The sequence below is a fragment of the Cygnus atratus genome, chromosome 3, assembly GCF_013377495.2.
Source record: "Cygnus atratus isolate AKBS03 ecotype Queensland, Australia chromosome 3, CAtr_DNAZoo_HiC_assembly, whole genome shotgun sequence".
Taxonomy (NCBI): Eukaryota; Metazoa; Chordata; class Aves; order Anseriformes; family Anatidae; genus Cygnus; species Cygnus atratus.
The window spans coordinates 38,892,732-38,908,727 of NC_066364.1; the positions used below are offsets into that span (position 1 = coordinate 38,892,732).

The 15,996-nt window shown below is 37.8% G+C and overlaps 1 protein-coding gene across 3 annotated transcripts in view; it reads right to left on the reverse strand.

Annotated features, from left to right (window-relative positions):
- Window positions 1-15,996, reverse strand: part of RNGTT (RNA guanylyltransferase and 5'-phosphatase) — a 185,404-nt gene that overhangs the window by 148,347 nt on the left and 21,061 nt on the right. For all 3 annotated transcript variants that reach the window (XM_035559498.2, XM_050709797.1, XM_035559499.2), the window contains 2 exons: window positions 8,914-9,023; window positions 7,995-8,096 (listed from right to left, as the gene is read on the reverse strand). In XM_035559498.2, coding sequence (XP_035415391.1) covers window positions 7,995-8,096; window positions 8,914-9,023 — 212 coding nt within the window. The remainder of the gene's footprint in view (window positions 1-7,994; window positions 8,097-8,913; window positions 9,024-15,996) is intronic.

Sequence of the window (15,996 nt, forward strand, 5' to 3'; positions counted from 1 at the left end):
ACTTGTTCAGAAAAACTGTCACTCCTATAATAAATTCATTTGGACATGAAAAGTCTGTTTAATACAGATCCAAACCCAAGACTCTCAACGCTTCTGGCCTTCAAACTTTCAGACAATAAAAAAGTGTCCTAACAAAGGAAGGGATAGACAGCATTACCAATCAATGGTGCAAAACTGATAAATATCTGAAGTATATATATAATTTTTAAGATTACTGAGAACAGGAGGACAGGAAAAGAAAAGAAAAGAAAAGAAAAGAAGGTGTGGTTCAAAAAATGCCCAGGTAATTCTAGTATGGTTTCTTCACCTCATCACATCATTAGGAGGCAAATGCTCCTTCCTGACCCCGAGACTGGAAACATGTATAACACTGAACACAGTCAAACAACAAAACATGCAAAATGCAACATAAAATAATTCCTTATTTGCTAGCCATCTAGGACCAGAAAGTAAGGCCCCCTTGAGAAAAGCTTTTTACTCATAAATGCTTTTCAGGGATGAACAGCCCTAAACCCTCCTCTTAGCAGCATTTCTGAAGCCATCTGGCAAATCTCAGTAGCCTACTTTTTCGTCTTCCTCCTGTACATTGGGAAAAAGTTAACTAACATTTGTGTAAAACTCCAATTCAGGCATTTCCCACAACTGGCCATAAACCTCCATACCCATAAGAATCTGTTCATGTCATTTGTACATATCTGTAAACTAAACTATGTCTCCTCTGGAGATATACAAAACCTGCCTGAATGCGATCCTATGCAACGTGGTCTAGGTAACGTTGCTTGGCAGGAGGGTTGGACTAGGTGATCTCCAGAAGTCCCTTCCAACTTCAAGCACTGTGATTCTCTCTCATTCCCAGAGTCTCCTTCAAGTTCAACTCCACCTTAATATCTTCTCTCCCATGACACAATCTTTCTGTTCTCCAGACTTGCTTGCATGACAAGCTGGCCTCTCATTCTTCATAAAGAGTTCTCAGTTGCATAATTTGTTTTTTATTTGGATTAGTACTACTCTCTCATCTTCTCCGTCTTTCATTTGGGTTTTTACCTCAACTTTCTCTCTTTGTCCTGCCCCTCTGGGATGATGACTTTTCCATGAATCCATCCAGCCATGTCTTCTTTACTCTTATGTAGGCAGGTGACCTTTCTTCTTCTGTGATACCTTATTTTGGCCTAGTTCCTTTTACCTCCTAATTTTTAAAACAGAAAGTTTGTTTCTCAGTTTTCTCTGGTTTTATAGAGTTGTTCTTCAGCAAATGATCACTTTTTCACAAGTTACTCAGATCTCAAAAGACTTCTGGATAACTTTTCATATTAAGAATCTGATATTTCTCAGTTATGTGAGTACACTTTACCTCACTATCTAAAGGACCAAAGAATAGGAAAAGAAGAAAGTACTTAATCATGCAAATTCAGGGAAAAAACTTTCATCCCTGCGTTCATCACCTTCTGACAACATGCGTGAAAAGATCAGCCAGTAGACATCCTTCAAGCAATGTTCACAAGTGTTTGAAGAGGTTGTAGCAGGAAAAACTTCAAAGTTTTTCAGAAAAATTGAAAATTTCCTAAATTTGTACCAAAAGCATCTGGGAAGCTATCACAAGTTACATGATTATTGTGACTTATCAAATAATAGTAACATATATGCTTCGGATTAATAAACAGTTTTAAAATTTGGCTACCAATTTTATCATACAATGTATTTTAATGTATTTTCTATTACAGTACTATCAAAATGAGAATTATTTAGGCAACAGCCCTTTTTCAAAAATGTAATTTGCTAATTATTTAAAAAAAACTACTAACTTCATAGATGTTTCTAAACATTTTGTTACAAACCTTTTAGACAATTAGCAGGAGTTCTTATAGATACTATAGATGTGCTGTATCTACTTCTTTGCATTTAGGTATCTGTAAGCCATCAAATTTATATGAATATTCTTCAAATATAATAGTCTTTGGCAAGAACTACCTGTTCTGCATTTCTTCTAAATAGCTGGCTTACCGTAATTGAACAGCCATAGCACTAGTAGAAAATAATAAGAACAATTTTAAAACTGCATGCATACAGATGTGAAAAATAAAAATGTACTCCCATAAATGTAAGAAAATAATTCACACTCCTTAATAGCTTGCAATTTGTTCAGGTCACATTTTACCATTACAAAACCTAGTCCTCTTTGACTGTATTAATCTGAATTATTCTATAGACATTTTAAAGCTTTTTATTCTTCTTGATGGGAACAGTCTTTTTTTCAAAAACTGGTGTCTCATTACTTCACCAACCCTACTCCTGTCTGAACATTCAGCTCCACTCATTAGAACAAACATCTGCTACAAACATTATTAATGAGATACGTATCAAGGGATAGAGCAAGCCGCTAACCACCTGGGCTAATCACTTTACAGTACAAAGTTGATAACACTGAGTCATACAGTACGCCTTGAACATACTGTAACAATTAGCTTATTCAGTTAGCAACTAATATTTCAGCAAGCCCAGCCCTACGAAATTGGATGCATTTGTAAAGCCATCCATACCTTGTAGCTATTGCTAATATAAAACATACATTTCATATTAAAAAGCCAAAAGGCATGATTTTAGTAGTGGAAAATTTGTCCTTTGGATTTCGGTGCCTCATGAATAGATTAGCATAAAAATGATTTTTAAGACACCAGAGGTTTGACAACTGCTCCAATAAATATACAGAATAGAGCTCACGCCAAACCAGGCAAAATAACTGCAAACTTAAGTAATTTTTTTAATAATACAATATGATTTTGGAAATGTTTTTCCCAAAAACAGAATGGCTTCCATATAATATTTACACGCAGGCAAAGAACTGGCACAAAAGAAGTATTTTTCCAAAGAGAGACAATGCTAAGTGAACTTCAAAGGTCTTTTATCTTGAAGATCATTTTTCTAAACCTGAGATGAACACGTATACATGTCCACACGTAGGCATTTATAAACAAGCTTGCTAAGTTCTTTGCTAATGACATCTAGTCAGCTCAGTGAAGAAAATATTGAGTGATTCCAAGGATCAATCGTGAAGCATATACTGTACGCCTAGCTGAATCAACCTGTAGAAGGCGCAGGCTCCAACAGGAGTTAGGTGTCTCCCAGGCCTGCCTGTAGACACCTGCCTTAGGATGTCTTCTCCATGCCAAACCGTGCTGGTGCTCTGTGGAGCACTGTGAAACACATTACAGTCCTCCCAGGAAGCCAAAGGGGGACATGAGATCAAAGCCCAACAGCCTACTGTGCTATACACCAGGACTTCCTCACATGCTTCTGGACACTCATGGAGGCAAGACAGCCCTGAAATACCTTCTGTCCTTATTCAGTTTAGAAATGTATAAAATAAAAGCATGCTGCACTGTCATTTACCAGAGTGTCTTTATAGCACGTTCTGTGGGTATATACTGCATGCCCCTACAGACAGTGCAGGAGTACTCAGGAGTGTTTGAGAGAACAAAATTTGAGAGAACAAAACTGAAAAACCACCCTGGGCAGGAGGGGAGAGGTAATTTAACCACGCAGTATTTCCCTTTGGAGTAAACATGTTGGTTTGCTCCACAAGGTAACATGGAGCAAGAACAAGGCACGTGCCTTGGTGGTGCTCATGGAAGAAGGGCTCTGGAAGTGAGGCACAGAACAGGCAAGAGCACTGGTGTAGACACATCCACTGCAAATCAGGACACAGTAAGCAAGGATAAGCCCAAAGATTTTGAACCTCGGGGTCCATTAGAATAGGGGAAGATGAGTTTTGACCAAAAAACCAAACTCAGAATTCATACATTTCAGTAAGCGCATAAGATACTGCTCCAGTGAATTTCTCCAAAATGTTTTATAGAATCAATGTCAAATAATTTAACTGATTGAATCACATTATTTAGTCAGTGCACAACGATAAATAATGCTCTTTTGTTTAGGGAAATACTTTTAAAAAAATATTTTATTTTTTATTATGGGAAGAAAAATATAGCAATACTAAGAAAGCAAGGATGTTCAGCTCCAGTTGAAATCAATAAGAATAAGAGATGCCTTTGGAGAAAAATTTAAGTCCTCAATGAAATCACTGACACTATATGCCAGTTAAGGCAATCTACAAATAAGGGTTTCAGCTTTGAAACCTCTAGAGAAAACTACTGCTGAAGGAATAAAATGCAAACATTTAACAATGGTGAAATATAGGAAGTTTGGCCAGGCTAAGCAAATACTGTTATTAACCCCTATGAGAGGGTTTTATTCAAGTGAGAAAGCATAGAATAAAGTTATTAGTTAAGTACCTACTTTTCCATAAGTCCAGCCAGCCTGATGAAACAGCAGTACTCTTTAAACCAAAGAGACAGACAGACAAAACAACAACAAAAACAACTATGCAAGCAAAATAACATTGCAATATGCAGACCTTAGGCTGCTGCATCTGTAATGCACTTAACAGAATATGTTCAAAGATGCGTGACAACAGCGGTTTCATTTCCAGACAAAGTGAGTAAGGTATCTGTAAATGGATCTCCAGTAACTCACATCTTAATATTAAATTCAGGAAGGTCGTGTCTGTCAACACAAACATTCAGAATAATTAATGAAAATCTGTTTAATTACCCAGGGAGCCCGGACCACTGAAGAACAACAAAATAATTAGAAGCACATCCAATGTAAAAATTGCCAGTCATTTTTCATTGTTCATTAGTGTGGCTATCATGCACAGTGCCTACATGACCAAGTAATAGCTCAGGTTTTCATCTTTAATCTCTTTCATAACATTCCTTCAGCTGAATTTCATTAACACTGCATCTGTGTAGCACCAATTTCTTCTCTGAGTATACCTATCATCTCCATGACTGTGTTTTATTTATTATTATATAACTGAGCAGTTCCCTCCGTTTCATTCTTAATTATTCATTCTAAATTTTAAAAACGCAGGATAAAACACCCCAAATACTTAAAATTCCTCTAAGAGAGTATATACACAGGACAGGCAGTCCTTGCAGTGCACTAGTATTTCATATATAAGTATTCCACTATTTGCAATGAATGCATCCTGTACATTTGAGTAAGAAAAAAAGAATATTCCCTAAAACTTCACTTTTCCAAATGAATACAACATGACAAAGAAAGGCTTCTCATATTGAAAATATAAAAAAAAGTGAAAAACAGTTTACAACCCTACATCTTACTATTTGTTGTAAATTGTACAACATGGCATCAATGACCCACAGTTTTAAACAGATTATTCTTCAGTTGTAATGCACACGAGACGTTACAGATGAAACATTTTTTTCCTTTAACATCAAATACTTTTCAGTAAATAAATTATTTTAAAAAACAAAATTTTTTGCTGCTACTCTTTCTGGAAGCAACAGGCTTAGAGTATTTGAAAACATTTCCACAAAATATCTTTAATACGTACTAAAATACTAATATAAATCAATCCCTAAAACAAAGGCTTCCTTAAGGAGCAAGATGTCAAAAAGACAAGGGCTACCAATTGCAATATCTGAGCTTCACAGGACATTAATACTTTGCAAACATTTTCATAGTTTTAGAAGTTAACTTCATGGATAGTATATCGGGAATGTGGATTAAAAGCATAATAAATGCAAAGACTCCCATCTGGCTCTTTGCATGGTCAATTTAAGTTGGCTGAGTTTATTTGTTTAGGCTCAGCAGCATTTGAATGCACGGTACCGCTCTGAGAACAAGCCTGGATCTCCCAACATGATGTTTCTGTAACCCAGCACTCTCAGAAAGCCTGCATCACATTAACATTGGCCAACTGTGTGCACAAGCATTTGGGTGATAAGGCCAGCATTCCTACCCTTTTCTTAAGGCTTGGATGTCATACTGTGAGCTTACTTTGTGTTTTCACATCATGCTCTGCCCAAGCTAATAAACCCTTGAAGTAAAAACAACACAGAGGAGAGGCATCTGAGGGGTCTTTTTTTAGTGGAAGATGGCTTAGTTCTGGCTGAGCTGTGCCGATCCCTGACTTACTCCATGTGGACCCACTTGGTAGTTCTCATAAGACATCCAATTCCCCACATTTTCCAGACTTTTCATTATCTAGGCTATTCCATGCTACGATTGAAGGCACCAAACCTAGCAAAACAGTGAATGCACAGAAAAACTTTTGAAGACAGCCTACCTCATTTGCTGATTTGGTACTAAAACTTTACTTTGTTGTCTCAGCACATGGAAGGGAGCATGCCTTCCATTACAAAGTGCTGAAGCAAAACTTTTTGCCTATAACTTTATACAAAACCAGTTTGAAAACAAGAACTCTTATCTCCTCACATCTCACCCATATAACTGATGCCTTCTAACTTCTGCTCATGTGACCACTGAACTCCCGTGCTAGTCTAAAACACAGGGCACAAGTAAGCCTAATAGTCCTCCTCTTACCACATGTACGTTCACTGTAATTGGGTTTTTTCTAATCATGTCAAGGCAGGTTGAAAATCTATTCATTTGCTTTAAGTGAATAAAAGTGAAGTCATTCCACTTAGCATAGATTACAATTGCTTAAGTACTACTGCATGTAAAGAACATATTTTAGAAGTCAAAATCAAACTGTTGAAAATAATTAGATGCATCACACAATTTAAGTTCTTCCTGATAGTGAGACACTATTGAATAAGACATTCCCGTGAGACACTGTTGAATATGACGTAAGAAGTATCTATTAACTACCTTAAGAGAGTGCTCACAACAAAATAGAAGATCATGATCTAAATGCTACAAGTGGCATAGGTTAAGACCATTTCCATTAATATCTAGGATTCTTGATTTTAGTTTTGAAACCAGAAATAACAAAGAAAAAAGGTTAGAGTATCTCTCCCCATTGATTATGATTCCAGTCATCCAAGGTCTCAAGAAAATGGTTGTAATTTCAGAAATGTTCCAAATTATTAAGAACATTCAGTCCTATAAAAATAATTCCAATTTTGGAATTTCAGAATTTGACTCGATGAAGATTTGCTTATATGAAGAGCCACGCTACCTTTTTGCGAGAGTACATGGACAACAGTGTACCCAACATTTGGGGGTTTATTTCCATGTGATCAGGAAATACTTTCTACACCTCATCAAAACTGTTGGGGGTAGGGGGAAGACACCCTGTGTGACACAGCTCTTTCATACAAGTCTGAAAGCAACAAAAGGATACCATGCAGATGACGTTCAGATCAGAATATCACGAAGCTAGTCAGCTTGAGAACCTGTCCTGGGGACTGCACGACAGAAAATGTTCTAGTCATGCTGGAGTTAGCTAATACTGAATGCATTTATTAAAATATTTACAACCATCAACTGACCTATGCTAGTAACAGCGTTCAATGAACAAACAGCTGGCACAGCCTCTCTCTTCATACTTTTCACAAAGCTGTTAAGTGATTTTGATCAGGACCATTAAGTTTTGTTAATATCAATAATTCAAGCAAGCACTGAAATACTAAAACTGCATAACAGGCAACCGCAGTTGTAGAAGCTATCAAGTAGGAAAAGTTGCAAGTGAAATAAGTGTTTGTCATTCCGTATTTGGTAACATATGGAGTTTCTTCTACTTTGAAATGCTAACATTAGAACAAAGGAGAAATTACATATAAGGATCCCTGAAAGTGTTCAAGGCCAGGTTGGATGGGGCCCTGGACAACCTGATCTAGTGGGTGGCATCCCTGCCCATAGCAAGGGGGTTGGAACTAGATGACCTTTAAGGTCCATTCCACTCAAAGCCATTCTATGATTCTCTGATAAGGATGCGTTTCAAACCAAAAATCCTAACATTGAACGGATTCAACACATCATCTGATCAGGTTGTAGTGTGTTACAGAAAAAAAAATTGACCCCTTCGCAGCCAACCAAAACTACAAGTTTGAACAAAGGATCACAGCACTGTACATGCAAATACACTTTTCTGGGAAAATACAAACCATCCATCCAACTTACGATGTGGTGTTTTTGTTTTTTTTTCCCATTTAAAATGAGCTTACCGTGTGCCGTCTGCTTTCCAGCTAACTCTGTATGGCTTCTGCTCCAAAAATTTAATATTTTGCTTGTCCATGGAAACAGGCTGTGCTCCAGGGAATCCAGACCTAAAAAGAGAAACATGTTTATTAATGTTCTGCAATAAGTAGTCACAAAAGGCAGTGCATTTTTTCTTCAGTCTGAAGTGACACCTTGTACTAGACTTGCTGCAAGGTTAACTTGGCAGAGTTAGAACATCTTCCCCAACAAGGTATTTTGGGAGAAGAACCAAATGTTTTCCTGATAAGAACAAAGGTATTTGTTCATGACAAAACAATGAATTATGTAGAACTTCAAAGTTTTAATTTTAGATGAAGAGAGGTTTGAATTCAAAACTAGAAGCACGGGAAAAACTATAAGCTTCAGAAAGTTAGGAAGCGCTGTTAGCAACTCCCTGGTTCTTCAGCTTTATAAAGAAGTTCAGAATCTGAGACATTAAAACCAAAACTCTCATTAACATCGGACGTAAATCCAGGTTGGCCATAAAAATGAGTATTATACCTTACAACTGAAGCGTAATTGCAGCTGTATAAATAAATCTACTGCATGAAGAAGCACTAAATTGTACACAAATACTTGGACTAGACTACGTTTTGAAACCGCATGGCAGCAATTCATCTAAAAACATTGTTATCTCAGTGTAAAAGCAATTTGAAAATCTTGTTTTTTAATATCCTCCACAGTTGATCATTCTGTTTTATAGGACAATGTAAGATCCTCATTTGTTTCAGTGTTAAGGTTTTTTGGACCTTTTTTTTTTTTTTTGTAGAAGTCCATCTAAGAATAATCACTTTTCATTTTTAATGAGCCGTTCCCTTCTGCAAAACTAGAAGCTTAACACATTTCTAGACAGCATAAATGACAAAGTTCTAAACGTTCTCCTACCCTTCCCATCCACAGAACTGCTGGCACTTTTGCTGTATTCCTCCTAACTTTGGTTGCGTTGTCACCTGGGTCACACATTTAACTGTTACACCTTCCAAGAAAATTGCACCCTAAATAAAAATAAAATTAAAAAAAAATAGTGCGTAAGCTTTCATAAAAGCATATCAGAACATGTCAATACAAGAGTCAGGCTAGTTTTGCAACACATGACCTTCATGAGCAATACCAAGCTTGAAGACTCCTTCCAGTCCAGCACTACTACTCCCCAAAATACCAAGAAACACCAGTTCAACTTTGCCAATAAAACCAAATATGTGGGCCATATTATGAACCCAAGAATTGAAATGATTGGGAGGAAGGGAAGAAGGGAGGAAATAGTAAGGGATAGGCACTGTAGAACTCTCAATAAAGTTCTTACATCAAGCTACAGCTCTTTTTATTTGTAATTAAAATGTTTTTATTTAAAAAGAAAGTATGCTAGTATCAAATATTTAATTGTAAATTGGTCATATGTAATTTGCATTAGGGATCAAATTAATAATCTCTAGTACACTTTATTATAATAAAGTTGTGTCAGACATATGGATGTGGATGAAAATCTGGACCTAAACAGTATCGTAAGCCTGGAGAAAATCACTGTGCTGAAAGGTCACAAAAGTCCTTCTTGCAGAAGTCTTTATGACACCATTTTAAATGTGTCAAAAAAAAAAATACGGCCTGAAAATAAGTGAACTAGACACTAAAGACAAAGTTGAACTATGAAGCATTAAATAAAATTTTTGATATATAAATTTTATTTCTAGACCAACAACTCAGTGTTTTCCTCCATCCACAGAAAATAATACTAACATCAGCAGAGAAACTTAAGTATAAAAGAAATTAGCCTACTAAAGTCATGGAAACATCTTTGGACACTTTTTTTTTTTTTTAAAGCAAATACCTCAGTAGATGAACCGATTGAATGTTACTTTTCTTCCTCGGAATCTTTGAGATACATTTTCAATTCAATAATTAATTTTATCCAAATCTAGATGGTAATTCCAGTACAAGATGCTTAAACATATGGATTTTACCTCCACTTAGGTATCTAGCACATTACATGTTTCAAAACTTAAACTTACACTGTAGGGGCAAAAAGGTGCAAGAGTGAATGTACTCCTGCAGCACCAAATTTAAAGGGTTCTCAGTTGATCTAGGACAAACTTCTTAACAAAAAAGAGAACAAACAGCTGGTCTGTAACAAAAATATGTGTGTGAAAACACACTTGTATGACCTTGTTCTCAATCTAAACCAGGCTACCAAAATGTAGAAGCTATCCTGAATGTCACAGAAGAGTCTCAGTAGAGATCAATAAAAGAGCACTGGAAGTAAGACTCAAGCTCAAATAACCTTTGTGTTCCCAAAAAGGCTTGATGATGAGTGGAGTAACAACAAATTCTGCACAACAGAACACAGTAAGGTCATCATGTTGAGAAACCAACGTAACTGAAGATTTCTATGGAAGTTCCAGACCTACCAGGCTTATTTTAACAGCGAATCAAAATCTCAGTGCTTCTCAGAGAAGATCAAAGCATGACGTTTTACTTGTTGAGCTACGAATTCTGCAAATGAAGCCAGAAGCATTTCCTACCTGTTCTCTAAAATGCTTGCAACTTGCTTTAACAAATCTAGCTCTGTATTAGTGATGAAAGGAGCCTTTTTGCTCCCTTCCCCTTCCACACACCATTGCACTCATCTGTTCTACCCTTGAGCAAGTCTCAGAACTAAGTTGGCAAAAATAACAACATGAATTAGTAATATTCTGCCAAATTAGTATCCTAAACTAGCTCACCATAGGATGAGTCAATGCTGGAGCCAGCACAAGGGAAGCAGAAGGAACACAGGGAGTGAAAGGAAAGAAGAACTGGAGTCTTCAGTACAGCCTGCGTTTAGTTAAGATTGGCTCAGTTGCCTCACCAAGTCATGTTCTAAGAACAGCATATCCTAAAGAAAAAAACTAGTCCATAACCTTAATTACGTCAAGCTCCACGGACTTTTGGTGCATCACTTATCCCACGTTATTTCTGTTTGCACCAGTAGGTGCAACAGCACACAGGTGACTCAGCAGGGAAGACAGACAGCCACACATGCCTGGCCAGCATGCTGTGTGGGTTCTGAATAAGGGGTTAAGAGGACCTTGAAATAAAGGAAGCTGACTGTGACTTGCTTCACAGAACGCCGGAGTGCAATGCCAGTAAGGACTGCTAAGGTGAAAGCAAAAAGCAGGCAACAGCAAAGATTAAAAAACAAAAAAAAAGAAGTCAAATGTGAAACCAGTGCCTGCCCTTTGAAACTCTCTCTTGCAGATTATCTGATTAAGAGAGTTATGCACGTACACAACTGGTTCGGAGCTGCTAATGTCAGAATGCACAATCAAGTAACCGTGTGAACTGAAATCAGCTGCATGCTGCTTCTACACTTGGTATCCCAAGCGTGATATTGTATCACTATAACTTCGAGAAGTTTATAAAAATTTCTGTATAGTAAGAAAGATAAAAAGTTAGAGTGCATTACTCAAAATTACAAAAGCATTAGCTTCACAGCACATAGGAAGTATACACACTAACTTGGTTCCAGCTACCTTGCTTGGTTTGGTTGTTTACTGTAAGAAATTTCAACTGTTTACTGATTTTAAAGACCTGACCAGGTGCAGCAGGGTCTCTTGCATAGGCGGCATGTGTTTGATGCACACAATGACATATATATATACACACACAATTAGGTTTTGAGGGTTGAGGAAAGGTGCAAGTCTGAAAGAATTAAGGAAACAACACTGCTTACAATTGGACAAACAAGCCAAGCTTTTGTGTTGTTTTTTTTCCCCCATACAGGCTTCTCCATTCCTCCGGTAGGTACCTTGTAAACTCTCCCTGTAACGCTGTCGATTTTAAACAAGTAGAGACTGGAGAGAGTGAGGAGCAAAGCGCTCGAAGTCGTAGGATGAAGATGAGGTTGTGAGGTGAGACAGTAGGAGAGTCAAGGCAGAGAATATTTCACTTGATTATTGCAACCTAAGAATATAATCAACTCAGTTATCCATGGACTTCATCCAGACGCTAGCTTAAATTGAGCCTTAGCTGTATGGCAAGACGAGGCTTTTACAGAATAAGGTCAGGCCCCAAACATACTCAGCAGCTAAGGCGCAGCAGTAGGAAAGCAAGGTGAGTCACCTGCGTATCGAAGCTTGCTTAACTCAGCACTCCAGGGTTCGTGAGGATATTTCCTTGGATAAGGTGCCAGAACTGAGGCAGACTGGTAGACTTTCTGCACTGTTGTTGAGCTAACAACCCCCCATGGGGGGTGAGCAACCCCTCGGGGGGTGAACACGGCGCAGAGATGGCAGAGCAGTCAGGTCAGCAAGAGCACCTCGGGTCCTCAGAGCTGCTATTACACCCAGAGTTACAAGCACTAGGGGACCCAGGGTAACTACACGCTCTTAGTAGCTAGGCTCTGCACAACCTTCATACCATCTGTACTCATCAAGCTCTTCCCACCACACCTCTCTGCCCATCACTTCAGCAGAAGGAGAAGCGGCAGTGTATCACCGCGTCCTTGGGTCTGATTCTGAACCCTAGCTGGAGGGGTGGGTGGGTGGGCACAGCCTCAACCCTACGCCCCCCTGACCCCGGTGGCTATCACCAGGTCTGGGCAAGAGCCATCTTCAGCTACTCAGAGACTTGACAGAGTGCAAAACGCTCAAAGACAGCCCTTCAGGGGGCCAAGAAACATTCCAAAGCTTATCAGAAAAAGAGAGAGAACGTATCTCCTGAAAGAGAGGAAGAGAGGGACACTGATCAGCTTAGATTTGATTCCAAGAAATAGAGGATCACATCGCAAGAACTGCCTCTGAGCATGAACAAGCAAAAGAAAAGGCAACAAAATCCTACCGACTGCCACTCAATAACAAACTGTTCAACTAATCATGTTTTCTGTGGAGAAGCAGGCTCCGCAAAACTGGGAGAAGCAGGAAACATCACTTCTTTTGAGCTTGGCTTTTGATCTCATCATGTTCTCGCAGATGTAACTCAGAAAACATGGGGTTGATGAAACTTCTGTAAAACAGAAGAGCAACTTGTTTCTAAGTCAGCCACAGAGGAGTTGGTTTTTTAACTAAAAAATGGCAAAATATTATTGAGGAGCACCTGGAGGGTCTGATTTAGGTATAAGAATTAATTCCACTTTTCCTAAATTTCATAATAGCATATTCTTAGTTTTGTGACAGCTTTGGATTTAGTAACAGGGTGGTGGCAGCTTTAAAAGTCAGTGCTATCCCTTAGGAAGGGGGGGGGGAGAGAATACTGTTCCATTCAGTATAAATCAAGTCCTACACTTAATTAAGAATAAGCAATTACACACCAGTAGACAATTAACAAAAAAGACAAAGAGGCAGCAACAGACCAAAACCTGAATTAGTATTATTTTGTCTTGTAAAAGGCATTTATATTGAGATACATAAGCAGAAGCATTAGCCTTAAGACATATCAAACTAATTTCTCCCTGTTAAGCACTGGGATGGCCTCAACTAGAGACTTGTGTTCAATTCTGGGCACCAATGCCTCAGAAAAACGTGGGTCAGCATGACAGGAATGGTCAGAAGTATAAAAAAAATGGACCATAGGGAAAAAGTTAACAAAGTGGTATTTAATGTGGGAAAAGAGAAGGCTGAAAGCAAACATGACACCTGTCCTTAGGTGCATAAAATGCTGCTGCGAAATAAAAAATAATCTTTTTCCTATATCCATCAAGACATGTCCACAGGCAGAACACTAAGTATATGGGTTAAATGTTGTAAGAAAAAGGGGTGTTAGAAGGAGAAAAATGAAGCCACTAATATTTGAATCGATGTACTTTTATACTTAAATATTACCCTTACTAAGTATAACAGCCATGAGGTTTAATGGTTTCCCTCTGTCTCACAGATGACCATAAGACACCTGCCCTCAAAATCATGAAACAAATCACTAGCAGTAACCACCTCTTCCAGACTGGTTGAGATGTAACCACCCATTTTAGAAGCATTAAATATTACACTCTGTACTTCCTGTGAAATACACAACTTACATAGGAATAGAACAGATGGTACTCCTTAATAAACAGTAAAAGATCGGGTTGACCCATGAAAAGTTTGAACGTTCTGGCTCAGAATTCTAACTTTTTGCCCTATTTACAAAATACTTGGAGATTATTATTTTTTTTCCCCAAAGTGAGATTCTAAGTGTCAGCTAATATTGCTTCAATGCTATGGTCATTAGAGCACGCACTAAGGGAGTCAAAACATGTTTGGATTTGCTGTGTAACACCTGAGACTAGAGCAAAGAGGCTTGCTGTTACCTGTCAACTACATTCAGGTGATGAAGGAAACTGTAATGGCACTATGTTCTAACTGTTCCAACACTTTGTAAGGAAAAAAAAAAAAAAAAAAGGTTGTCAAGACTTTTTGACATCAAAATACAGAAGTTTTAGTTAAAGATGCTGCAGTAAAGTTTCTCATGTCCAGGACATTATTTCTGAAACAGGCAGCATGCTAACTTCTCCTGTGGGCTATCTGGGCAGTTGCTCCTGACTGTTCATTGTCCTAGCAAGATGCCTGGGAAGCATCTTCTCCTCTACCCATGAAACGTTACTTCTATTCCCACAAAGACTTGTGTCAAACAAAAACATTTCAGCACATTAGTATCATACCAGTCCCCATCAGTTTGACATTGCACACCCCTAGGTGTTTACAGAAGGCGTCAAATTAGGAAGCCAAAAACATCTGCTGTGGGAAATCAACTGTAATGATGAACATTGAGCCCTTTAGACAGCAAAAGAAGAGAAAATCTAGAGCAAGAGGTATTTACCTGATAATCATTCCCCCTGTAGATCGCATATTTACAAGGAATCACAAACAGACTGTATCCATGTCTACTCAGTTAAGCAGCAGTCCAATCTGCCAGCCAAGAATCATGGTAAAGAATTCTCCCCGTGCCTCCTCTTCATGTCAAAGACTGTTCCTCCAGAGCTGCAAAACTGAATTATACGAATATGCATATTAACTAGATGACTTTCTTTCATAAATTCTCTAACTCTTAATTAAGTTTTAGTTATTAATATGCTTATTCGTATAATTTAGCCTCCAGCTTTCAAAAAAACTATGCTGGCAGATAAGAAAAAGCCTGGGAAGCCAGTATTGTGATTCCTGTTAAACAGATCAGTTTAGCTTTATACTTGTGGGGGAAAAAAAAATAAAAGAGTCACTGGACCTCGCCATCACACCTCAATTACTAATGTATCAAAAAGCAAGTCAAAAGATATTAGTTTGGCAGTTAAAACCCAAAGAAAAGTTTTTAGATACCAAGGCATTACTGCAAGGCTAATGGAAGTAATGGCTATATCCCTGAATATATTTTGACTATGAATTTTTACAGTATCAGCAGTCTTTTATTTCAGCTGATGGTCTATTGGAAAGTTTCCAAAGTTCATCTTGCTTCTTTGGACAAAGTTTTGCATTCCTTTCAGGCTAATTTCTACTATCTTCAATCCGTAAACCATGATGAACAGCTGCAGTAACAACAAAATGCATTTCTGCAGCACGTTTCATGTGAGGATTTCCAAGTGCTTGCAAACACACCTCAGCACACAAACAAAACAATTCAACAGTATGCAAAAGGATCTAAATCTAGTTTTGCTGTCAGTAATGTTCTCCCGTACTTGATTTCTATACAAAACAAAAGTCACAGATTTGGAAAGAACTGAACAATTAGTATAGTACAAGAATATTCTTCATACTTGAGTATTAGTTCCACACTATAATTAAACTACAGTAACTTAATCCCTCAGAATTATGCAAATTTGTCTAAATAATCACAATATGTGATCAGATTTTTTATTTCTTATCACTATATAGTTAAAATAGCTTTGAAAAAGATATGATTTCAAAACTGTCATGGGGTTTTTAAGCTCACCTTGCTTTTTGCTAATCCTAGTCTCAACCCTCCTGGATTCTCAAAAGTAAGAATATTTATTAAAATAAGCACTGAATTTAAAAGATTTTGAATTTTATC